General features: G+C 41.0%; 1 protein-coding gene across 1 annotated transcript in view; it reads left to right on the top strand.

Moving 5' to 3' along the window:
* NOTCH2 (notch 2) overlaps positions 1 to 26,767 on the top strand; it is a 184,659-nt gene that overhangs the window by 105,728 nt on the left and 52,164 nt on the right. Inside the window, exons 6-8 of the mRNA XM_006861315.1 lie at positions 21,943 to 22,176; positions 25,644 to 25,799; positions 26,260 to 26,448. Of these exons, the coding sequence (XP_006861377.1) occupies positions 21,943 to 22,176; positions 25,644 to 25,799; positions 26,260 to 26,448 (579 nt within the window). The remainder of the gene's footprint in view (positions 1 to 21,942; positions 22,177 to 25,643; positions 25,800 to 26,259; positions 26,449 to 26,767) is intronic.

Consider the following 26,767-nt stretch of genomic DNA (forward strand, 5'->3'; position numbering starts at 1 on the left):
GGTATGTAGTACTAGTCCCCTGTGTTCTCTTATGCCCACTTGACAGAAGGAAATGTTTTCACAACTGCTGAACAGGCAGCTGCTCTGAATTTGGCACTGCACTAGGTGCTGTGGTAGATGAGAGAGAAGAGTGTCAGCAACAGATCCTCAATTTATCTGGGGAAAGCAGTACGTTATCTGAAACATAGATGCTTATTTGAAAGGAAAAGGATGTACTTAAATGTCCAAATAAGTTGCACAGCCTACAAAAAGAGTTCAGAGTTTATTGTTAATCCTGGACAGACCTCTATCCCATCTTTCTGTTTTGTCCTATAATTGGTCAAAGGATTAGGCACATAGTCTTGATGACATTATCTTTATGATCCTATCCTTCATCTCTGTGTTATTTTCTTCTCCTTCTGGTATCCCTTTAAGCACATAAAACAAAAATAGACTTTCTTCTGACATTAAAAGAAAAGTCTTGCTTAATTTTACAGCCTCTTAGAGATTTCTGAAGTTGGCTTAGATAAGTTTTTAACTTATTTTAGAAGGTTAAGTGATTTTATGCAGACTTTTGGTTCCAGTCTCTTCCTCTCCTTTTTTTTCTTCCATACTAAATATCCATCAATCAGAAAGAGACAACAGGTTAAATGCTTAATACTTGTGTTTTTTTGAGAGGTGGGTTGCCTTAATGTAAAAACCCAAGAAGCCAACAAGTTAATGTTATAAGGGAGACACTACACGACCTGTGATGGACTGTGTCCAGCCAAGAAGTTGTGATGTTGGATTGTAAACACTGGTGGTGGGTGGTGATGATTATGTGCCGTGGAGTTGGTTCTGACTCATAGCGACCCTGTACAGGGTTTCTGAGGCTGTAAATCTTTACGGGAGCAGAAAGCCTCATCTTTGTCCTGTGGAACAGCTGGTAGTTTCAAACTGCTGACCTTAAGGTTTGCAGCCCGATTCGTAACCACTACGCTACCAGGCTCCTTTCTACCTGATATTCTTCAGTCTCTGAATTACTTTTCCTTATCTGTAGCATCTCATTATTTAGAGTACTCTAGAGCTGTCAACTTAATTGCAAAAAGAGAAAAAGGGGTTTGAGCTTTTAATAATGTGATTTCCTGGAAGAGGGTACACATTACTGCTTTTAATCTCATACTGTCTTTTTAAATACTTTCCCACCGGCTTTCCCTAGAATTGGACTTCCCCTAGAATTCTTCATGGTGTCTTGACTGTAGGACTTCACTCACATTATCCCTTCACTCTATTCTATCTTTTGTTGTTTCTGTAGTAGATTTTCTAGAAGGGTTTTCTTTATTTTCAACTTAAAAAAAAAAAAAAAAAAGAAGTACTATGAACTTAATTAAATGACCAACAATAATTGGAAAGATTTTAAATTTTTTCTCTTTTTCATGATCCTCACAGCAGTGTTGAACAGGTAAGATACTTGTTAGGAACTTACCTCATTCTAATCACCCTCTTGTCGTGTGGGAAAGTGGCTCTATCTGGTACTAAAGACCTGATGCCAGCGAAGATTTAAACAGCATTGTAATTTTATTGTCGATTTTTCTCTGATAACACACTCAAGTTTCCTGCTTTGATATTATTTAGAAGGGCCTGGGCTTGGGGGAAATTTTCTAAGTGAGATGCTGTTTTCCCAAAATTTCTTGCCCCAGACTATCTAGTAAATGACTGTTTTGTATCAGAGTCCATATAAAACATCCCCTTCACCATGTGTTTTTATGCTTTCCAGAAAGGTAACTATGGCAGCACCTTTCTTATGATGTGCTGTCACTTACAGTGACCCTTAGGTTTCCTTCTTTTCCACTCATGCCAGTTCTTTGCTACTTTGCAGTGAAACTCTGCTCAGTCCTGCATGATAATGCACATTTAAGATGATAATGCGCGTTCACAAGAATTAAGTAATTTTCCCAAAGTACGTATTAGTCCGGTTAGGGTTTGAATCTAGGTTTGTTGACACTCCAAACCTTGCTCAGATCTATGCCCTGGGTTCGCTCCTAACATAGATGGTATACGTTGTTTGTTACTGGGTTTCATTTTGTTTTTTTTAGGACTTTGATGCTTTTTTACAGACCGAAAATTCAACTAATAATTTTATTATTCCAAGATTTAGTCATTTACTCTTTGTATTTTTACTTTTTAAGAATTCGGTTGCTTACTTTGAGGTTGAAGTCAATATTATGTGACTGTTCTGTTTTCCGTGTAATGATTTTTTTTTTTTTTCACTATACCTCAGAACCTTTGTGCAAGTTTATTCAGAATCCCCTGTATGTATTACAGCTGTAGAGTTGAAGCTGGACTTGTCTAGCCTGGCTTTTGACAAAATAGAAAAAGAAGGACTGTAGCAGGCTACTAGGAAAGGAAATGAGGTTGCCAGCGATTTGAAAAACAATGGGTGGGATTGTATGGTTGAAAAAACATGGTTTTAATTTCAACTGAATGGAGTTTGGGAGTTTGCCAGTGTTTTAATGAGAAAGGCTTGTAGGTATGATTTTATTTCCTAAGTGGACATACATGGAAGGCCTTTTAGAGCAAGTCCTAGACTTCAGGATGACTAGAAATCTTACAGCTCTGTTGTCGTTGTGTCCCAGTGAGTCCATTCCTACTCATACCTACACTGTATAGAGTTTATGAGGAGCAGCTGGTGAGTTTGAACCACCAGCCATGCAATTAGCAGTCCAGTGCTTATCCTACAGCACCCACTATGCCAGTATCTTATTAATATTTAATTTGAGGGATCAGTTGACTTTTTTTTTCTTCATTAAGTTTTATTTTCTATCCATGATACTAATAATATCTTTTGTTACTTTATTGGGTATTAGGACAGTAGTGGAGAACTGATAAAGGACAAGCACTAGACCGCAAGGTCAGTTTGAACTATAAGGCCAGCAGTTCAAATCCACTAGCTGTGCCTCAGAAACCATATACAGGGCCGCTGTGAGTCAGAACCGACTTGATGGCACTTCACAACAACTAAGAGAATACACGGTGATCTTTTCCTATATGCTAGATCGATCCATGCTGTTCAGTATGGTAGACACAAGTCACATGTTGCTATTGAGCATCTGAAATGTGGCTTGTCCAAGTGAACTATAGCTGTAAAATATCTAATTTTGAAGATTTAAGGATGAAAAAGATACAAAGCATCTTATAAATAAAGTTTTAGATACTCATTAGATAGTAAATGATAATATTTAATGCAATGGATAATTAAATAATATATAAACATTAAAATGAATTTGGTTTTCTGTCTTTTTGTTTTACTTTTTAACGTGGCTACTTGTTGTTGTTGTTGTTAGGTGCCATCGAGTCGGTACCAACTCATAGCAACCCGTGCACAACAGAACAGAACACTGCTTGGTCCTGGGCTAATAATTGTTGTCATGCTTGAGCCAATCCGTCTTGCTGACATAAGCCATGGTATTTTCAATAACCTCATATGCATGCGAAAGTTGGACAGTGAATAAGGAAGACTATAGAAGAATTGATGCATTTGAGTTATGGTGTTGGAAGAGAATATTGAAAGTGTGCCATGGGCTGCCAAAAGAACCAACAGATCTGTATTGGAAGAAGTGCAGCCAGTGTGCTCTTTAGAGACCAGGATGGCCAGACTTCGTCTCTCATACTTCGGACATATTGTCAGGAGGGACCAGTCACTGGAGAGGGATATCATATTTGGTAAGGTGGAGGGTTAGAGTAAAAGAGGAAGACCCCCAGCAAGATGGATTGGCAAATTGGCAGCATCAATGGGCTCAAACATGGCAACAGTTGTGAGGTTAGCCCAGGACCAGGCAGTGTAAAATCTGTGGTTCTCATATTTCTATTGGAGTCCTGATGTGGTGCTGTAGCATAAGCAACAGACTTCTAACCATAAGGTTGGTGTTCAGACCCACCAGTTGCTCTTTGGAAGCCTGTAAAGGGTTGCTATGAGTCAGAACCAAGTCAACAGCACTTAATAACAACATCAATAGATGCAAAGGTGTTCTGCAGGTAATACCATTGCTACTGCTATATGAGAATATCTTCCCTGGATCGCTGAAGGATGGACTCGTGTCTATCCATAGAAAAGGTCTTATGTTGACCACTCTAGAAGACAGCATGTTGGCCTTATTCTTTTTTGGTTCCCTATCAGGTATGACCAAAACTGTGTTAGAACCCAACTCAGAGCCTTAGTTCATTTGTATCTCCAGACTTTACCACTCTTTTGGATTACTTTAAGTTCAGATTGAAAAGAGAAAGTGGTGATGAGGGCAGTAGGCAAATGGTTTGTTTCATTCTTCGTAGGAATTTTGTTTTAGAGATAAGTCTGAATAACTATTGCTTTAGGAAATGAAAGTATACCCAAGGATTTGATGAAGCTGGAGCATGAATGTCTTTATTATATACTGTATTTGACTGTAGGCCATCTTATCAGAGAAGTTCTGTTCTGGAAGATAACCGTTGTAGGGGGAGGGGGAATTTTATAAGGACCTAAATTAATTACAGCAGTGTAGATTAATGTTTTGTCTACATATATTATTCTTTGAAATTTCTTTTTAAAGGTTCATTTCCTTCAGAATTAAAGTTGACTCTAAGCTCAACTCCAAAATTCCTCTCTGTGGCTGATTTTGGTTTGGGTTCACTCTTAGGGCAGACATGATTTATTTTCCTATGCTTGCTATTAATCCAGAAATGTAATTTCAGTTTGGTCCTAGACTAGTACTTTGGGATGCTAAGCAGAAATGAACAATGGAAGTTAGTTTAACATGAGTCAGTAAAACTGACCACATTGTCTCTCAGCTCTCCTTCATAGGATGATGAGCCTGAAGAGTTTGTTAGAATTCCCACTGCTGTTGCTGTCAGTTGCTCCAGTTTCAGTTAAAAAAAGAGAAAAATTGGCATGAATCAACAAACACATTCAGCCAGAGGTAGCGCATGAGCACCTTGGGTCTGGGAATGAGATCTTTCTGTGGTGGTATTTTTATTTTGAACTAGATGTCCCTTTCTCGGTCCAACCTTTAGTTGTGGACAAAGTATTCTTCAAGGTGTGGCTTTTCTTGTAACCACTTTTCTGTGTTCTTAAGACTATTGGGGCTTACAGTGGAAACTATTTAAATGTATTTGGATGCAAGAGTGCTCTCATTTATGTTCTGTAGGGGGAATGAGAAAATGAATCTTCGTTTTCAATTCCTCTGCTGTCAGTTTGATTGTGTGGGCTAAATAATAAGCCTGTTCTCTGAAATTGTTTCCCACCCCTGTTTTCAGTTTACTGCTAGTTGGGCAGATGGCCAGAGTACTAACCTGAAGCACACTCACTTCAGAGGTCTCAGAGCTGATCGAGGCCATTCCTATTGGGAATAGGGGGTGAGTGGATCGAATAGCCTGCAAAATGCAGGGGTGAGACTGAGGGTCTTTCCTGTCCTGGTACTCCGTGACTCAGTGTCTAGCTTTGGCTGCATTCCCGGCAAGATGCAGATTAGCTTCATGACTTTTCAATAACCCGTGGGATGGTTGCAAGTAGCTTCAATAACAGGTCTGATATTCAACATACTCTCTGTAATGCTAGATGCTGTAGGAGACACAAAGAAAAAAAAAATTCAATTCCTGACTATAAAGAGTGGTCAAACTCATTAGGGAGAAACAAGAAAGTGTACACACAACCACAAGAGGTTGTTGTTAAGTCCTGTCGAGTGGATTCCAACCCATAGCGACTCTGTATAGGGTTGCCGAGGAGCAGCTGGTGAGCTTGAACTGCTGACATTGCAGTTCAAACGACTTTGCAGTCTAATGCATTTACCCACAGGTTGTACAAAATATTAAAAAATATGAGATTGAAAGTATGAATAAGAATCGGGGATCATCTAAGTACTTGGTAAGCTGAAGTGGGAGATAGAGAAGAATTAACTTTCATTTTGATTATGAGGAATGGAAAAATTTGGGGACCATTGACAGAGAAATATATGATAAAGAGGATAGTGAGTTTGAAGTGAGTTTTCCAAGTGGGGAAAACATTCAACAGTAAAATGCAGGAGCTCGAATAGAGGTAGAGGTTTAATTCTTAGAGCTGTTAGGTGCCATTGAGTGAGTTCTGACTCATATGACACTATACCAACAGAAAGAAACACTGTCTAGTCCTGCACCATCTTCACAATGTTTGTTAAATTTGAATCCATTGTTGCTGCCACTGTGTCTGTCCATCTGAGGGTCTTTGTCTTTTTCACTGACCCTCCACTTTTCTCAGCATGAGGTCCTTCTCCAGGGTCTCCTGATAATATGTCCAAAGTACGAGAGACAAAAATCTCACTGTCCTCGCTTCTAGGGAGCATTCTGGCTGTACTTCTTCCAAAATAGATTTCTTCACTCTTCTGGCAGTCCATGGCACTTTCAATGTTTGCCCCCATTACCAACTCAAATACATCAATCCTTCAACACTATTCCAACTTTCACATGCAGATGAAATGATTGAAAATACCATGGCTTGGGTCAAGCATACATTAGTCTTCAAATGGATAGCTGTACTTTTTAATTCTTTAAAGAGTTCTCTTGCAGCAGATTTGCCTAATGCAATATGTCATTTGATTTCTTGACTGCTGCTTTCTTAATTGTTGATTGTAGGTCCAAGCAAAATTAAATCTTTCATCACTTCAATTTTTTCTCCGTTTGTCCAGTTGTGAGGATTTTTGTTTTCTTTACGTAGAAGTGCAATCCATACTGAAGGCTGTAATCTTTGATGTTTATCAGTAGGTATTTTAAATCCTCTTCACTTCCAGCAAGCAAGATTATATCATCTGCATATCGCAGGTTGTTAATGAGTCTTCCTCCAATCCTGATACCACATTTTTCTTCATATAATCCAGCTTCTTGGATTATTTGCTCAGCATACAGATTGAATATGCATGGTGAAAGAATACAACCGTGGCATATACCTTTCCAGATTTTAAACGATTCAGTATCCCCTTGTTCTCTTCTAATGACCGCCTCTTGGTATAATTACAGGTTCCTCATGAGCACAGTGAAGTGGTCCAGAACACCTATTCTTCACAGTGTTATCCATAGTTTGTCATGATCCACACAGTCAAAAGCCTTTGCACCGTCAATCAACTACAAGTAAATCTTTCTGGTATAATCTGCTTTCAGCCAAAATCTATCTGAAGTCAGCAGTGATATCCCTAGTTCTACAGCCTCTTCTAAATACAGCATGGATTTCTTGTCATTGTACTGTTACAACCATTTTTCAATTACTTTAACCAAAATTTTACTTGCATGTGATAAAATTTTACTTGCATGTGATATTAATGATCTATTATTTCCACATTCTGTTTGATCACTTCTCTTTGGAGTGGGCACAGATTAGCTGGTCAGGTAACTGTCTTCCAAATTTCTTGGCATAGAAGATTGAGCACTTCCAGTACTGCATCAGTTTGTTGAAAGATTTCAATTTGTAATCCATGAGTTCTGGGAGCCTTGTTTTTCGCCAGTGCCGTCAGTGCAGCTTGGACTTCTTCCTTCAGTACCATCTGTTCTTGATCATGTGCTAGTCAAGCATTGACCATTTCTTTTTGGTACAACAGCTCTGCCTATTCCTTCCTTATCCCTTCCAGGTAGAGGATAAAGATTCACATTTTGAATCTTTTGTCATGCGAGTGTGTCAAGTTTGTAAGAGAAAGTATGTGGACTAAGAATTATGAAAAATGTTCACAGGTAAGTTAACGGATAAGGAAGAAGATGCAAAGAAAGAACACAATGAAAGGGCATGAATGAGAGGTAGCAGGAAAGCCCTACATTATAGCATCACAGAGTCAAAGGGATGCATTTTAAGATTGTGTCCTTTCCTCAACGGTGTATGCATCTGTTGCAGAGTTTACAAAAGTCCATTGCTCTTACTGGTTTATATGCTTAGCTTTCCCAAGAAACTGACTTGAGGCTCTTGAGAACGGAACATTGTCGCATTTATTCTGGCCCTCCCAGGACTGGCTTTAACAAAGGATGGTTATTGAGTGAAAAACAATCAGTGAGACTCAAATGATAAGGATGAAACCTGTGAAAAGTTCATCAGAATTTTGGAGGCCGTTAGAAATGTTTTTTCAGTGTAGTTTCAATACAAAGAAGTGAAGAACACCAGATTGTCAGGGGTTTTCAGGAAGGGGAAGATTGCCTGAGTATTGATCATTAATTCAAGATTTTATAAAGCTAAAGTAAGGAGAGAGTGATACAGATAAATAGTTATCAGAGACAGAAACTTTGTTGAGATGACTAACCAAAGAGCCTTCATTCAACTAAGAGTTAAGGTAGCTATCAGCAGATTGGCTAATAAACTGGGTTACTTGGTAAGGTTTGGACAGTTTTAAAAGTTTTAATGGGGAATAAATTAGGCATAATGGTGGTTGGGAATGAGGAAATTATAGTCTGAGTGGAAGTACCAAGTTTAATCTTAGAGCTGTAACAATGAATACCTTATAATAAAAGGTCCAGAATGTGGGAGTACTTGTGGTGTGGAGTACATGTGGCAGTCTGTAGAGTTGAGGGAAGTTAAGAACTCTTGGCTCTGAAGATTTCCATGGTAGATGGGAGAGGAAAAATAAGAATATAAGCCATTATGTTTAAGTTAACCAAGAAAGTAGAAATCTGTCCATGTGGTAAGCAGATATAGGTGGTGACGATTTATATTGTAGTGTTTAGTGTTCTTTATCTTAAAAGGAATACATGTCTAGAAATACTTGGACTTGAATCAGTGACTCTAATTACTAGTATAAAAAATGAAACTGAATGCAAAAGACCTCTTTAAATTGTTGAAAGAGCAACAATGTCACTTTGAAGGCTAAATGAAGTGTGCCTGACCCAAGCCATTTGCGTCAGACATACTTTAGTAGTTCAGTGTTTTCAGTCACTTCATATGCATGTGAAAAAAGCTGTATGTTGAAAAGGGAAGACCAGAGAAGAATTACGGTGCTGGTGAAGAATATCGAATATACCATGAACTGCCAGAAGAACAGACAAGTCTGTCTTGGAAAAAGTACAGCAAGAATACTCCTTAGAAGCAATATTGACAAGACTTTATTCCACAGACTTTGGACATGTTCTCAGGAGGAACCAGTCCCTGGAGAAGGACATCATGCTCGGTAAAGTAGAGGGTCCGTGAAAATGAGGAAGACCTCAATGAGATGCCCCTGATACAGTGGCAGCAGCAATGGGCGCCAACATCGGAATGATTGTCAAGATGGCGTGGGACCAATCAGTGTTTTGTTCTGTTGTGCCTAGGTTCTGCCTAAGTCAGAACCGACTGGACAACAACTAACAACAAAATGATTACTGCTACTTCTCCTGCTCTTTTCTTCACACCCCAGATTTTGTTTATATATAGTCTTGGTTGAATCCATTATAGTAATATTATCATTGAATTTTAAAATAATTTGCTTTTTTTCAGAAATTTCTCTTAATATTACAGTTTTAACACAAATAAAAATATTTAGACGGTTCTGTACGTAACTTGTTTTGTGTTAACCACCCGTACATTTATATCACAACTTTTTCCATTCCTGAGTTCTTTATTTTTCAGTCAAATACTTTTAAAAGTTCATGGGAAAAAAATCCACTATCTTCTCATTTAATTTTTTCATAAACTTTTGAAATCCCTCTTAAATGTATCTTTGAAGTGTTTTTTTTGTTTTTGTTTTTTGTTTTTGAGAGGGGTTTTCAGAAAGGGTGTGTGTTGGCATATTGTCTGAGCTTTTGACTATTTGAAAAATCTCTTTTAGTTTCATTGCCTTCTTGCACAAATGGCATACGTTCGGTATCCAGCTTGGGCTACATTCCAAGCAGTATCTAGTATAAGTTCATAACTTAGTCTCCATAGGATGATTACAAGTAGCTCCAAAAGTACTGTTTACGGAACAGCTATTATACCCAACATATTCTGCTGGATGCTGTTGAGACCCAAAGGAAAAAAACACTCAGTTCCTGCTGGGGACTGAGTTATTGAGTCACACCCTAATCTCATCAAGACTGTTCTTTTGCTTTTTGTGGTGAGAATTAAAGGGAAATCTGAATGTCAGACTGATGTTTCATCTGTTATGGTAGGTACCCTCTTTAGAGTTTTGTGGGGTTTTCCCCCTGCCTTTAACCAATATTTGTGAAGGTATATTCTCGTTTTATTTTTTTTCCTAATTTTTTATTTTTTGAGTCCTTTGGTTCTGTATATTTGGGTCTGTCTTTAGCTCAGAAAAGTATGTATTTTCCATTTGCTTTAGTGTCTTCAGAAACACATGTGATCTTTACGCTGAGGTTTTACATTAGCGCTTCTTTCTTCCTCATAACTAAATCACTCTCAATATCTGAACTCACGTATTATTTCCTAGCATGTAAATTGGTCCTTCTTAACACTGGTTTCTTTTTCTTCATTGTCAATTCCGTCATTTATAGCATCTACTCCTGATTTGTATTTGGATTGCATTCTTATTTTTCATTAGATTTACTCGTCTTATGTAGATCCTTTCTCTGTAGGCCTGCCTCTGAGCCAGTTTATCAGAATCTACAGTCCTAGAGCATTTTTCATCTCTTTATAGAACTTGTTGTTACATGCATTTGAGTCGGTTCCAGCTCATAGCAATCCTGTGTAGCAGGGATGGGGAACCTTTTTTCTGCCAAAATTTTTAACATTCACTGGCCATGTAAAATTATCAACTTAAAAAGTAGCCTGCAGTATTTGGTCAAACATTTAATTAACTCACGGTTAATGTGCTGAACTGCAAGGTCGATTTGAACCTCAAGGTTGGCGGTTCAAGCTCACAGTCTCCTCGGAAATCCTATACAGGCTCTCTGAATTGGAACTGACTCAGCCGCACTTAACAACAACAAATGTGATGCCTGGAACTGTGGTTGCCTTGACAGGAGCAGACCAAATGATTTAACAGGCCTTATAAGGAGCTCTGGTAGCATAGTGGTTATGAATCGGGCTGTGAACCTTAAGGTCAGCGGTTCGAAACTACCAGCTGCTCAACGGGAGAAAGATGAGGCTTTCTACTCCCGTAAAGATTTACACCCTAGGAAACCCTGTACAGGGTCGCTATGGGTCGGGACCAACTCGACGACACTTAACAACAACAACAATACAGCCCAAAAGGAGCTCTGGTAGCATAGTGGTTACGAATCGGGCTGCAAATCGCAAGGTCAGCAGTTCAAAATTACCAGCTGCTCTGCGGGAGAAAGAGGAGGCTTTCTACTCCCGTAAAGATTTACAGCCTCGGAAACCCTGTTCAGGGTCGCTATGAGTTGGAACCGACTCGACGGCACTTAACAACAACAATACAGCCCAAGTCCTGGTGTGGCACTGTGGGCTAATGCGTCAGACTGCAGAGTCGTTTGGACTGCAAGGTTGATGGTTCAAGTTCACCAGCCACTCCTTGGAAACCCTATACAGGGTCTCTATGGGTCCGAATCGACTCAACAGTACTTAACAACAACATAGCCCGCGGGCCAGATAATCCCCACCCCTGCTGTATAGGGTTTCTGAGGAGCATCTGGTAGGTTTGAACTGCTTGACTTGTGGTTATCCAACAGCACCACACCAGGAGTCCTTATAGAACCTAATATATCTAAACTTTTTGAGAGCATAGAACCAATTCTTTATAAAGTTTGTTAGTTTCTGCAAGTGAATATTATTCACAAGTATGCTCCTTGTCTGCATCTTAAGTGGTATGTTTCCATCTTTGATATTGCAGACTCTTTTAACAGACCTCAAGTTGGTCTTTTTTTGCTTTACTCAAACTGTGCAGAGTTGCTGCTTGCCAGTAAATAGGGTAGATTGATTCTCTTTGGATCCCTTTACGCTCAACCTGGCTGCAGTTACGAGTTTTTTCTTCCAGCGAGGTAAGGGGCTTTTTTTTAATGTAAACTGGTTTAGCAGCCCAGCAGCCTGAAGGAAGTGGGACCAGAGCGAGAGTGTGGGCCTCCTAGCAGGAAGACCGAAGCTTGGCATCACTCACTCTCTTCTCTGTGTGGCGAAGTGTCTGTGTCAGGGACCAGCTTTCCCAATGCTCAGCCTTAGCCCAGCTTCCATGGCTCTCCATACTGTGGTTGAGCCTGGATGCTTTTTGGTGCAGCCGCATCCGGGATCCACCCCAGATGTACCGTAACAGCCTTTCTTATTTCTGTAGCAGCCACAGGAGCACTGGGACTCCCCAGCGCTTGAAATTGCTGTTGACCTGGAGGGGTGAAATGGAGTTCAGTCCATGCTCCCCACTGCAGCCAGAGTAGGCTTCCTGAAACACAAATCTGATCGTGTTGTTTCTTTGCTTAAAACGCTTCAGTGGGCCCTCCCAGTCTTTTGGATAGAATTTCAAGGCTGTGCATATAACTCCCTCTCCAGTCACATCTCTCTCAACTCCCTTCATGCGTGCCTTATAATGGAACCACGCTGAATTATTTTTCAGTGCCTCAAATGAACCATGCTTTCTAATTTATTCAAGCCTATACATATATACTTCCTTCTGCCTGAAATACTCCCCCACACACTCCCACCTCCCCATCTCACACATGGACATACCTTTACATGCGCTGGCTAACTAACATTCTCTCACATGGCAAATGTTTCTTTCTTGAATTCTCTCTTCTTACTCTGTGCTTCCTAGATAAGATGTACTACCTCTATTAAAGTTCTTATCACCCTGCAGTGTAGTTTGTTTGGTTGTAAAACCCCTATATCTCTGCCCGTTTCTCAGGGTAGGAGCCATGACTGTTTTGTTTACCACTGTAATTCCAATATGTGTAGCTCAGGGCCCGGCATAGAGTATATGGATATCTGTTGAATGAATGAATGTGAGTATTAAATTTCCCAGTTGTTCTTGGCCTGTCCTCACCCTTCCAGATTCTGGGCTGTTGTTGGTTCTTTCAGGTTCCCTTTTCTTCACCTCCCTGAGGTACTTAAGTATCTTTCTTCAGTTTGGACAAAGTTGGCTTTACAACTGTACAACTGTACTACTTGTATGTGAAGTTTGTATTTGTCAGTCAGTGTAAAGCATTTGTCATAGTGCCATTTCCTAGAATTAACACTAGCTATATTTTTACTGTCTGACTTGGAAGTCAGTAGTGAAGATTTAAAGAAATGATTGAAATGTCAATAGAGGAGCAGAGAGAAAGGGTGTCTTGCTAGAAGTGGCTGGGGAATAGAGAGAAAATTGATCTTTTCTCCCCTTAATTTTATGCAGATGGGGATACTTGGAAGAAGAGAATGGCAGGGCCTCTTAGGAGAGGGCTGACTGTGATAATGTTTTGAGAAAAGATTTAGGTTTCGCTTAGAGTAGGGATAGTTGGGTACTATAGTGTAGGTTCTGACTCACAGCAACCCTGTACAGGGTTCCCAAGGCTATAAATCTATACGGGAGCAGAAAGCCTCATCTGTCTCCCAGGGAGTGGCTGGTGGGTTCAAACTGCTGACCTTATGGTTAGCAGCCCAACACATAACCCACAGTAGGCCCACCTTAATGTAGAGTGACCTCAGGATATAGTTAGATAGGCAAAAGGCAAGGTGAATTTGGGTGTGGTAAAATGAAATGTAGTTGAGAGGTTAAGGAGGGGTTATTGTTGTTAAATACCATCGAGTCAGTTCCAACTCATAGCAACCTGTATAGGGTTTCCAAGGAGCACCTGGTGAGTTTGAACTGCTAACCTTGTGGTTCAAACCGATTGCAGTTCAATGCTTTATCCCACCGTGTCACACCAGAACTCCTAAGGAGGGGTTGATGTTGTATGCCATGGAGTTGGTTGCAACTCAGCGACCCTCTATGGGGTTTCCAAGGCTGTAAATCTTTACAGGAGCAGAAAGCCTCAATCTTTCTCCCATGGAGCAACTGGTAGTTTTGAACTACTGACCCTGAGGTTAGCAGCCCAACTCATAACCACTATGCTAATGAAAAGTTTGTGTGTTGACTGGTGGAGGAGTGGGTGATGGGAACTTTGGGGTGTGAATAAACAGAATAGAGGCCTCCTTACGATTGTGAGAGAGGTGATTTAAAAGATTATTATTATTTTAGCAGTAGGATGACTTAAGTCAGAGAAGACTGGGGCAGATAAATATTAATTTAACAAATATTTATTGAGCACTTCTCAATAAATATTATTAGCTGGGTACTAGGGTAAGTTCTGGGGATTCATTGATGAGCTAAGCAGTTACCACCCATTTCTTCATGAAGCCTGCAGTCTAGTGAGGAATAGACAGTAATCATATAATTAGCTGTAAAATTTTGAACTGTAATAAGCGCCTTGAAGAAGTAGTCAAGAGCATTATGAGTGTATATTAGCAGGCAGAACTAATTGAGTTTGGGGCAAGCATATGAGGTCATTTTGAGAAAGTGACATCAGCTGTGGACAGAGAGTAAGACTCAATCCTAGGAAGGGTGGGGATAAGAGTGTTCCAGGCACCTGGAGCATACTCATAGGAAGGGGAAGGCATGTGATCATTTCTGAAAAACAAGAAAGGCCGGAATGGCTGGAGTTAGGGATGTTCCAAGAGGAAAGACTGGCAAGGTAGGTAGAAATCATGGGTAAAATTTAGGGTTTTATCCTAAATGTAAATGGAAGTTGTCAAAGGGTTTTGAACAAACAGCATAGTTCACTTTATAGACTAAGATCATTCTGGAGGCTATTTATCAAATGTTTTGGGGAGGATGCAGAGAAACTAGTTATGAGACTTTTTTGGGGTCCAGAAAAGCACGATGGTGTCTAGTATTAGAGGCCACTGTTGCCCTGAGTGCCACCCCACTGTGTGTATCTTCCCACCCCTACGTTATCCCCTGAGCTACCACTCCACACATACCCAGTGAGTCAAAAAGTATTGTTACAAAGTCATAGGCACCTTGATTAAACAAACATACCAAAATGTGAAGCTGTTGTCTCTCTACATCTCATCCATCTCTAGGTCTATATACTTTTCTGAAGGTGGTGTTTCCATCTCTCTAACCCTTCCCTGAAGGAATCTGTGCTCTTTGACGTATACCATGTCAAAACGGCAGTTCTGGCATCCTCGAAGGACCCAAATTGTGTTCTTTTTCAACAAACATGTTTTTTGAATTTTGGGAATGAAAATAAGTCTGAAGAGGCAAGATCAGGACTGTAGAGGAGGATGGAGTGAGGTTTCATAATGAAATTCCTCAGTGCAACTTTCCTGACCTTTTTCTTACCAGTGTAATTTTCTATTTTCTTGAAACTTTTTCTTAATAATTCCCACTAATTGTCCTGTATCCTTTGAGAAAATCTACCAAGATTTCCCCTTTGTTGTTGTTGTTAAGTGCTGTTGAGTCGGTTCTAACTCATAGGGACCCTGTGTATGGTTTTCGAGGAGCAGCTGGTGGGGTTGAACTGTCAACCTTGAGATTTAAACCGACCTTGTGGTCAAGTGCATTATCCTGCAGCACCACACTAGGGCTCCTTAACAATGGATAAGGGTTCAGTTTTCCCCACATCCTCACCAGCACTTGTTTTGTGTTGTTCTGATAGTAGCCATTCCAGTGGGGGTGAAGCACGAGACTGCGAACCACAAGAATGACAGTTGAAACCCACCAGCTGCTCCTTGGAAACCCTATACAGGGTCACTATGAGTCAGAACTGACTGGACAGCATTTAACAACAACAGTGAGACTAAGACAAGTACGTAATGGAGAGAACTTGTCTGTAGCCCTTCACTGATCACAGAGAATGTTTAAGCTCATTTTGTGTGACATAAACCCACAAAATAAATCTAGGTTCTTGCAGGACCTAGAACCCTAGTGTTGTTGTTGTTGTTGTATGCCATTGAGTCGGTTCCAACTCATAGCCACTCTGAATAGGATTTCCAAAACCAGGTGGTGGGTTTTAACTGCTGACCCTGCGGTTACCAGTCCAGTGCTTACCCTGTAGAGCCACACCACTCTCATACACATTCATTTGCTTGCACACGTGTACACACACACATTCTCTCACTAGGCAAACGATAGACTCTTGTGTGTATACAGAGTTCAGCTAGCATTGTTGTTACTGCTAAGTGCCATCGAGTTGGTTCTGACCCATAGCAACCCTCTATAGGGTTTCTGAGGCGCAGCTGGAGATCAGTCAAGTTCTTGATTCTTTAGCTCCAGCAAGGCATAGAAAAAGTCCCCTGTACCTGGAGGAGAAGATTTGGTAGGACAGTGGTGTAAGAGTGTTCTCTTGTGATATGGAAAGCTACAAGATCCAGAACACAGGAGCTGAAGTGACTGACTGCTGGAGAGACGGATTTATCAGAGGCTGGATTCCCTTGATTTAGCCATAAAAAAAAGAGGTAACAGGGTCAGGGCAAGGGCCAGCCAAACTCATTTTTTATGTTTCTCGTGTGGAGATTGTTGTTGCAATGAGAGCTGACCCTTAACATGCCCATTGATGTGATAAAACTTTTTCCCACAGACTTCACAGTTGAGAGATGACTAAGAAGGCTGGGGGCATCTCCAAGGAGTGCTAAGGCTGAGTGATCATTGGTTTTGGGGGGTGGGGGTTGTGTTCTTGTTTTATGGGGGGGTCCTCCTCTTCCCTCTTTCTGTCAGTTTCTTGTGTCTTATGAGAGACATAAGGAGGTGTATTTAGTGGTTTGGTGTGTTGAGTGGTCCGCAGTGTGCTGTAGCTCATAAATGGTGTGTTGAGTGGAGCACAGTTCATTGGGCCAGAGCTTGGTGGTAATGAGACCCAGGTCATGGTTTCAATTTCACTGTAAACCTATTAGGCTGACTGGTATATTTACGGCCACAGGCTGTACTCATAATCTTAACTGTGTCATCCTGTGCTTCTAACACTATACGATGAGACAATAAGAACAGATCAGCATGAAACTTACCATCCTGCTGCTGAAGCAATGCAGGTTCTTGTTTTTAATGCAGATTGATGGTGGATCCCTAGTGTTGTCTTCCTCTTTACCATACTAAGCCATCTTCTTCCTGCCCTTCCCCATTTTGAAGACTGATGGATCGTTTTTTATACTTGATGATTTCAATTTCTAATTCTTCTTCCATCTAGATATGCAAACTTAGAGAAGTCACTGTACTTCTCTGAGTCTTCGTGTCCACAACTGTAAACTGAGCACACTGAGTTAGATGTTTTCTAAAATTTAATCCATCGCTGTGTGCCATATGTCTAATACAGCCTGGCATGTACAATGTACACCGAGGAGAATGACAGACACATACTCCATCCTTGTGGAGTTTTGAGTCTAGCTGGGGCACAGAGTATAAAGGTTAAATAACATTTAAAATTACAGTTGTGATATAGATGTCAGGATGGAATTGAATGGAATAGATGTCATGATGGAGACTAATGGGGAATGTGTTTTGGAGATCTTCTTAGGTTATAAGACAAGACTGATGGCTAAGAAGTAACTGGTAGTGGTGATGGTAGTGTGCCATGGAGTCAGTTCTAACTCATAGCAACCCTGTATAAGGTTTCTGAAGCTGTAAATCTTTACCGGAGCAGAAAACTCATCTGTCTTCCGAGGAATGGCTGACACTGAGGTTAGCAGCCCGACTTGTAACCACTACATTACCAGAGCTCCTTAGGAAGTAACTTGGTCATATGAATAAAAGCAGGGCAAATGCTCCAGGTGCAAAGAATAGAATATGCAGAGATACTGAGATAGGAAAGAACTTAACATCTGAGGAATCACCAGGAAGCCATTATGGCTGGAACAAAGGAAATGAAAAAGAGTAGAGCTAGGTAAGATTGAAAGGAAGGAGAACCAAGATCGTGCAGAATAATATAAGCCATAGAACATAATTTGAACTTTATTTGAAGTCTAAGGGGAAGGGGTTGAAAGATTTAATCAGGGAACAATATAATCCACTTTATAGCTTTAAAATACCCTTCTGCCTGTTGTGTGGATTATAGATTGAAGAGAGGAAAGAGTGAAAGTGGAACACCCAATAATAAAGCTACTGCAGCAATTGGGGAAGAAATCTTGGTTTCCTAGACACATGTGATAGGAGGGGAAATGGAAATAAATCGATGGATTTGAGATCTATTCAAGAGGCAGAAGTGATTGACCAGTAAAGTGTCTGACTTTTAGGGTCTAAGGTATCAATTAGCCAAGGGTTTGGGTAGTGTGGCATTTCATACCAGGTTAGAACAGACTCATGGTGGCAGTAAAAAAGATCATTTTTAGAAACAAGTTGTTTCCTTTTCTTTTTTGCATATAGGAAATAGGGAGTACATAGCTCACTGCCTTAGTCCAGTTGTTAAATGAACTAAGCCTACAGTCTTGGGCAGGTGGAAATTACTAAGAGGAATAAGTGGTGCCCTCACAAACTTTCCTAACTGAGCTTTGTGCAACATATTTTGGAAGCTCATCAGCAAAGCCTGAATGATGACAAAGATGACGGTGCCTGCTGAGACTTGTTTAGATAGCTTTAGTAGCTTGGTGTCAGGCATGGAAACAACACAGCTGTACCTTTTCACCAGGAGACTTTTATAGGCTAGGTAGCCCATAACTTAGCTCACTCTCCTCCTCTAGCTCCTCACATTTTCTTTCAGTCCCTCCTATATTATATTGGTAGACTAGTCTTCAAACACAGCTTTGATCATGTCTTCCCCCACTCAGGAACCTAAAATCATTCTCGTTTGCTGTCTGTATCAAGTTCCAAAGTCATATTTGAATTCCAAGCCCCAAACAACCTCCGATTTTTCTCCTTTTTTCTTTTTAAGCCTCAACACAAAGAATGCATTGCGCTGAGTTTGGTGTTTTCAGGACCTAACCTTATGTCCCTCAGTAAGTCTTCCCCAGCTCAGGCTGGCACTTTCTTGGCACGGAGTAGTAGAGAAAGCCAAACTACCTTAGACAATACACCTGACCACTCTAGATGGGCACCAAGAACTTTTCCTATCCTGATCTGCTTTTATTGCATCCTACCATGTGTGTTCTTTAGTTATCTAAGGCTAAAGGTTAGGGACCTAGTCTGTAGTTCTTGGGTATCAGATCCAGAGCTGGGTACTTTACTATGCCGCCGTGCGAGGAGCATTAGACTTAAAGTCAGAGGGCCCTGAGTCTGAATGGCCACGTTCCCACTTACTAGTTTTGTGGTCTTGGGAAGCCTACTTAACCTTTCTTAGTTTGAGGCTTTCACCTTCATTACCTCTGCGCCAAGAGGGTGGTGCAGTATTTTAACAGACATTTCACTGGGAATTTTGGAGCAAGCCATTGTAATGGCCACTCTGGTTACTACTTTGTATATTCTGAATTTAAGAACGGGTTGATAGAATTGGAATTAAGAAGGAATAAAAGCATCTGGCAGAAATGAGCCAAGGAGGCCTGCTGTTCAGGAGAAATGTGCTGAGCCTTAGAGAAAGATTAGCCAGGCTTGGCTTGACTCACTGGATTTCATGTCTCTGACATAATATCTAACAGATGTAGGACCCTAAGGTATCCAGTGAAGGTGTGTAACCTTCCAAAATCAGCCTTGCTCAAAAACTTGTCAACTGTACTCAGAAGAAATTTAATTTGGGGGCAGCAGTTTACACTTCTAAATTTTCCCAGTAATCTGATCATGTGAGTTGTGATTTAATCCTCATCTTCTCCAGTTCCCCATGCCTCTGTGCACTTGGGAAAACAGACATGCAGAGATAGTGTGACAGGTCAGATTCACACTTTAAGTCTTGGTCAAGAATCTTAGAGTCCAGCAGCTCTAGTATTCAAGTCCTGGCTCACCTGTACACATTGCCTCATGGTAGACGAGTTCTTTACCTCTCTATATACCTGGTTCCTCAACTAGAAATGAGATCATTTTTGCAATAGCCCCAAGTGCAATGCCTCGGTCATAGTAGGCAATCAGTAAGTATTCGGTTCCTTTTCCTAAGAGTGCCAATTTCCATTTCAAAGATTGGTTGATTTACTGTCTCTGCCATACTAAAATATTTAAGTGTCTAGGTATTATAAGAAAGGCATACAAAATATTTTAAATACCCAATGTCTCATACTCAGAATGATCACAAAGCTAGTTATAAAGAAAACTGACATCTAAGTTGCTCACATTCAGAAAGTTTGGTTTGAGGTATAGCATAGATTCTGTGAGTGATAAGTTTGAAAGACAAGAATCTCAGCAATTTTCCGTGTTAAAGGAACTCTTTACCTATATTTTGGTCATCTTTTCATTTCTAAATTCCACTTGCATCTCAAGGGTAGCACAGCTGTTTTCATTCTGAGGAAGCATTTCAACAAGCACAATAAGGGAGCAAAGTATTCTATAATCAATGATATCATCTGCCCTGAGGAAGACGATTGCCCAAGTATCTGCTTCTGAGACTCCATTTAGTCACCAACTCCCTCATTCACCCACTCACTCACTCACTCACTCACTCACTCACTCACTCACTCACTCGAGATACAGTGATGCAACTCAGATCAGATGCCCATCCAAGTTCAGTTGCTGCCTCCAGGAGGGAGATCTCATATTAAGACACGATGGTTCCTAAAGGGATGCAGTGGAGTGAGGAGAGACCACAGAAGGGGGTTGCTGGGCAGAAAGTTCCAGAGATGCCCACACACCCATCCTATACTTTAGGCAGTAGACTCTTTGCTGAAAATACAAAGAAAATCCCTAAACTGAGGTTGTTTGCAACCAAGTGGTGGGCGATGGATGTATAAACAAATAAGGACAGTAGAGAGTTGCTGGCTCCCCAGTCCTGCATATACAAGTTAGGAGTATGTTAGAGTAGGTAGTCAGAGTAGATCAGACACAACTAACTGCTGTCAGCAATGGTAACTACACAGCTGAGCACGTTGTAGGCTTTCTGCAGCTACTTGAGCCAATTGAATTTAGTTATTCTGGGGACTCGAGGTAGCCTTGGCATTTTCTGAGCAAAAGCGTCATGTGTTTTTTTTAATAAGAGACTTCCTTATCACATTGCCTTTTTGAATTATTCATTGAGTTCTTTTTAAAAAGCAAGAGTGAAGGACCTTGAGGTGTTAGCATTTCAACAACTTGTCAACTTTGAGAGTTCAGATTATCTGATATTTTAGTCCCCTTTGATAGCTCTCTAACCTGGTTTTTTAAAAGACTTCCAATGAGACTAATTCACTGGCTTGTTTTACATCTCAGGTGGACACTAAGCTACTTGTTTTTGTTTTTGTTTTAAAAAGCCTTGGTTGTGACTTGAAGTTCTACTCTTATTCCTTGTATGGGACCCAAGAACCTTTGCCTTAGCCCCCATCCGCTACTGTAGTAGTATCCTGAGGCACATCCACAGGTGATCTCATGTTTATCATCCTTTAACTTTCTCCTTTTCAAGCAGAGCAAACCTCTCCTTCCCCTACCTTTTGTTATATTGGTGGGCATCCTTGATGATCGCTCCACTCCTTGATTCTTGACTTCAGTTTTACATCCATGCTTTACCAGGAATTTTCATCGTCCTAATCTCTTCTGTCCTTGCTTGCCCTAATGTTTTTCTTCATCAAAATTTTTTTATTTGGAGGCAATTATAAGTGTGTGTGTTGACATAAGAAATAACTCCTGCATACCCTTTACCCAGTTTCCCCCAAAGGTAACATCTGACAAAGTCAATGATAGAGTCAGAAAGGTACAGAACAGTTGCTATACATACAATTTTGACACATAGATCAGTCTCATACTTTTGCTTGTCTCTTACACACCTCTCCTACCTCTTCCCATTCATATGTTCATTGCCCCTAGGCATTTAACTATGTCAAGTTTTTTCTTTGATAGGTTGGCTGCATTCTCATGTTGTCCATTTGTTTCTTGAGGTGGCAACTTGTGTCATTTTCTATAAATCACTTGCCTAATATAAATATCCTTTGGGTGGTTCAAGACAGCCTGAAAATTCCTCAAGAGGCTGATCTGCTATGAGTGCTGCTGTGGGCAGGTCATTGGAATGGGGGAAGAGAGAGAAGAGGAGACTGCTCTGCTGTTGTCCTGAGCCTTTGAGAATTAAAAACCCTGATCAGGCACTTTCACCCTAAAGGACAATTTTGCACTGAAGATGTGGATGAATGTCTGCTACAACCCAATGCCTGTCAAAACGGGGGCACCTGTACCAACCGCAATGGGGGCTACGGCTGCGTGTGTGTTAATGGCTGGAGCGGGAATGACTGCAGTGAGAACATTGATGACTGCGCCTTCGCCTCCTGCACTCCAGGCTCCACCTGCATTGACCGGGTGGCCTCCTTCTCCTGCATGTGCCCCGAAGGAAAGGCAGGTAAGGACAGCTCTGGGGACCAGGGGAAGGGTGGGTGAGTGGCCAGGATGTCGTCGTCTTCTCTGTCCTTCTCACAGTGCTGTTGTTTGAATTGCCGTCTGTAGGAAGACTGTTCTTCCTAAAGACAGGTGACCTGCTAACCAAAGCTGTTATGAGTTAGTCTTCTTCCTCAGGACTCTCCAACTCTATGTGCCTCCATTTTTCATTCCAAAAATAAATAAAAGAGAAAGTAGCTATGATATTTATAGGTATCTGTTGATCTGCTTGAGATATGAGGCTGAAAAGGACCTCAGAAATTCAGAGGACTAAGAAACGGTCAGGTGCTCCATTTTAAGAATAAATCATTCATGTTCTCAGAAGAAGTTGGCAAGAGGAAATTGTCTAAGTACATTCCAGCCCTCCATGTCTATGGGAAAATGCTATCAGGGAGGGTTTTTACAATCTACAAAGTTAACATTGCTCCAGCCTCTGTCAGTTTAACAGCTTCAAGTTCTAGGATTAGGGAAGCAATGAAAGGAAGAATGTGATGGAAGAATATAGCAGGGCTTGGCCAGAAGTTTTGAAATGTTCTTATGCCTATGCCTTTCTAAAAGCCCCGCCTCCAGCTTTGTGGAAGAAGTCTTAGTTACCTGTTCTAAAGCTAATTGCAGACTGGAAAATCCAGTTCCCATGTGAACTAGGCAGAACTTGGGGCCTGGTAATATCTTCAGAGTGCTAGGGGCACCAGAGCCAGGAATGTTGATGCTATAAAAAGGCTGCTTTCAGAGGAACTGATGATGCTCAGCTGCTTTTTTCTTCGGAGGCTAGTGAAATGCCGATGGCCGCATGGTGATCAGGCAGCATGATCTTCCCCACTGCCACCCGCTCCCACACACGCACACATATACGTGCGCACACACATGCACACACACACTGACACCAGCTTTATTCAAATTGTATTTCCAATTTATGAAAAAGGTGATATAAGAAACCAAATATCCTTCTTCCAGCCTGATCACAGCTGAATGGTACTTTTTAAAAATTTTTATACTTTCATATTTTCCTCTTAAATGAATTTGGAGGTTGGCTAACCCGTGACAAAGGGAAATGAACAACCTGCAAAGTAATGAAAATTTTTTATTAAAAGCAACATATTAAAAATTCTTTTGAAAATTCCTGGCTCGATATTGTATGTTGGAGCCAGTAGAAAAATAAAATTATAGTGTATTCATCTTTTACCTTTTTTTTTTTTTTTTAAAGAAACATTCACAATTTGATTTCTGAACTTCTAGACAGTTTAAAAGTCACATCAAAGTGCTGAGAGCTGGTTTGTAGTTAGCTGGCTGTTAAACACTGAAAGTGGCCCCTTCAAGACACCTGAAATACTTTTATGCATAGAGAATAGAGATAGAGCATCATCACATCAAAGAGAACTTAAGCATGAGAAGGGGCTTTATGCAAACCCCCATCATTGTTAGTGAAGCGGAACTGTGTGGACAACTACTTTTGCCTACCCTCAAATGATCTGGGTCCCAGCACTGAAGAGTGTTGGATGACCACCTTCATGTCACTCATTCACATATTCAACAAATATTTATGAAGCAGAAACTATGTTTCTTCCAAAAATACATAAAGGTTTAACAGAGACGATCTCTACAGAGGAGTCCTGGTGTGGCGCTGCAGGATCAGTACTGGACTGCTAACCACAAGGTCAGTGGTTCAGCCCACCAGCCGCTCCTTGGAAACCCTGTACAGGGTTGCTCAGAGTGAGAACCAGCTCGATGGCACTTAACAACAGCAACAACAACAAAACCATTTCTGTGTACGTACGTACATTATGCTACAACCATATCCATGAATATAGTTGTTGTTGTTAGGTGCCATCAACTCGGTACCAACTCACAGCAACCCTATGCACAACAGAATGAAACACTGCCTCACCCTGGGCCAACCTCACAGTTGTTGCCCCGCTTGAGCCCTGCTGTTATTTAAAAATACTGGTGGCATAGCTTCCAGAATCACAGCAACTCATAAGCCACCACAGCAGGACAAACTGCCAGATGAGTGGTGGATGAATATAGCGGAGCATATGAAATTTTCTTGACCATTAACTGAACACCTTAAGGGAATGAATCATTGGGCCTGGAGACTCAGGACCACAGTCTTTTGGGGACATGAGGTTAACTGGCAAAACGATGTTCTGCATCCTACTTTGGTGAGTAGCCACTAAGGTCTTCAAAGCTTGTGAGCTGCCATCTAAAGTACAACTAGCGGCCTCTCCCTGTCCAGAGCAAAAAAAGAGTGAAGAAAATCAAAGATGCCTGGGAGCAATTAGTCCTGGACTAATGGACCACACAAACCTCAGCCTCCATGGCCCTAAGACCAGGAGAAGTAAATGGTACCCAGTGACCACTGCTTTTAAAGGAGTCACATTAGAAGGCCCTGGGAGAGAGATAGCTATGGAATAAAACTCAAAATCACAAACAAAGACCAGACTCACTGGTTAGATAGAGACTGGTGGGATTCCCCAAGATTATGACCTTTAGTCAGCCGTCTAGTCTGAAATTGAACTCAGCCCCATGGCTCAACTTTCAGCCAGCAATAGAAAGGTGTATAGGAAGGTACATACTCCTAAGAACCAGCAATTACTTGAGATCAAAAGGGCATCATTTTCTCAGAGACAAAGTACAGAAGGCAGGACAGGTCAGAAAGAAGGAGGATTGGAAATGGGAAACAGGGAGGTGTAGTGGGATGAGAGCTGTTACATTGTGGGGATTGTAGTCAATGGCATGAAACAAAATATGTATGGCTTACTGAATGGAAAATGGATTTGCTCTGTAAGCTTTTACCCAAATCACAATGAAAAGTTAAAAAAAAATACATGAATTATGTTCCTGAATTTTACCCCAATAATAGCAATAACTGAAAGAGTGCTGTTGAACACAATCTGCACATCACAAAAATGGATTTCTCGAAACTTAGGAGAGACAAGGGCAGTAGCATTTGAGGGAATTCCAGTGCCTTGCCTCCTTCAAACAAAAAATTTGAGGGGAGAGTAGGGTTGCCAGAAAAAAAAAAAAAAAAAAAGATATTTGTGATGCACTGATGCTAAAAGAATTTGTTGTTTATCTGAAAGTCAAATTGAACTGGGCTTCCTCTATTTTGACTTTCTAAATCTGGCGATGGTATCAGAATATCTCCAGCTTTCTAGCGCCTCTTTTTCTAGTCTGTGGTTGTCTTTCGCTGTGCTCAGAGGTCTAGCCACGGGATCAGAGGCAGAGCACTAGGACAGTCTGCAGAAGTTGGTTGCTTTGTTAATGATTGTAAACTGTTCTAAGGTAGGGTCAGACAAAAGAGAAATTGCCTTTAAATCTCCATATTGGATTTAAGTTAACTGAACATGAGATCTTTTCCTACCCTGCGAAAGAGACAACTCATTACTAAAGTGCGGAACATTTCCTCTTCTCCTTTGCCCCAACCCATGACAGGTCTCTTGTGTCACCTGGATGATGCATGCATCAGCAATCCTTGCCACAAGGGGGCACTGTGTGATACCAACCCCCTGAATGGGCAGTATATTTGCACCTGCCCACCAGGCTACAAAGGTGCCGACTGTACAGAAGATGTGGACGAATGTGCCATGGGTGAGTTCACAGACCCATTTCCTACTCCTTGTGGTGTGTCTGTTGAGTTAGCAAACATTTCAACGTAAGCATATTTTACTGTTGGGACCATAGTAAACCCAAACCTCAGGTCTGTCCTGTTACATGCCCACTGTTTACAACAAACCTTTTCAGCATAACACCCTATATTCCACTCTGGGAGTTGAAACCCATGGAGGAGCTGCACTTATTCAACACAGTGCCCCCTCGGTGACAGTTTGATCAAAAGGAGGGCAGCAGTACACAAGAGTTGAGCAGTACGCAACTGCCCTTTCTCTCTCTCTCTCTTTTTCTACTAAGGGAAAGAAATATGAAATTGAGAACTAGATCATGAAAGGATTGACCATAGCGTTAATAAATATCAGACCTGCTTCTGTAGTTCGTATTTGTTGAAACTCTATCAAAAGCTCTGATGCCAGTAATTGGTGCTTGTGTGTTCCAGCCAATAGCAACCCATGTGAGCATGCAGGGAGATGTGTGAATACAGAGGGCACCTTCTACTGTGAGTGTCTGAAGGGCTATGCGGGCCCTCGTTGTGAGATGGATATCAACGAGTGTCATTCAGACCCCTGCCAGAATGATGCCACCTGCTTGGATAAGATTGGAGGATTCACATGTCTGTGTATGCCAGGTAAATGGTCCGTCTGTGTGTTGTGTGGGATCCAGAGAGAAGGGACTCCACTATACTTCCTTTAGGTAAAACACTCAATCTACTATAGCAATTCCACGAGCTTTGTCAGCATTGAGTTCCCTGCATTTATTTACTGAGGAACATATGAAGGCGGGGATCCCAACCAAAGGGACCCTTAAAGAGTGGGTGTCAACTGGAATTTTTAAAGCCTTGTAGATTAAAATTAGACAAGGCCCACTCTGTCAAAATTCAGAAGCGTAACTGAAAATTTCCGATGAGATTGTTTCTCAAGTACTCTTTGATTTACAAAAGGCTGTGC

This window comes from Chrysochloris asiatica, unplaced genomic scaffold, assembly GCF_000296735.1.
Source record: "Chrysochloris asiatica unplaced genomic scaffold, ChrAsi1.0 scaffold00042, whole genome shotgun sequence".
Taxonomy (NCBI): Eukaryota; Metazoa; Chordata; class Mammalia; order Afrosoricida; family Chrysochloridae; genus Chrysochloris; species Chrysochloris asiatica.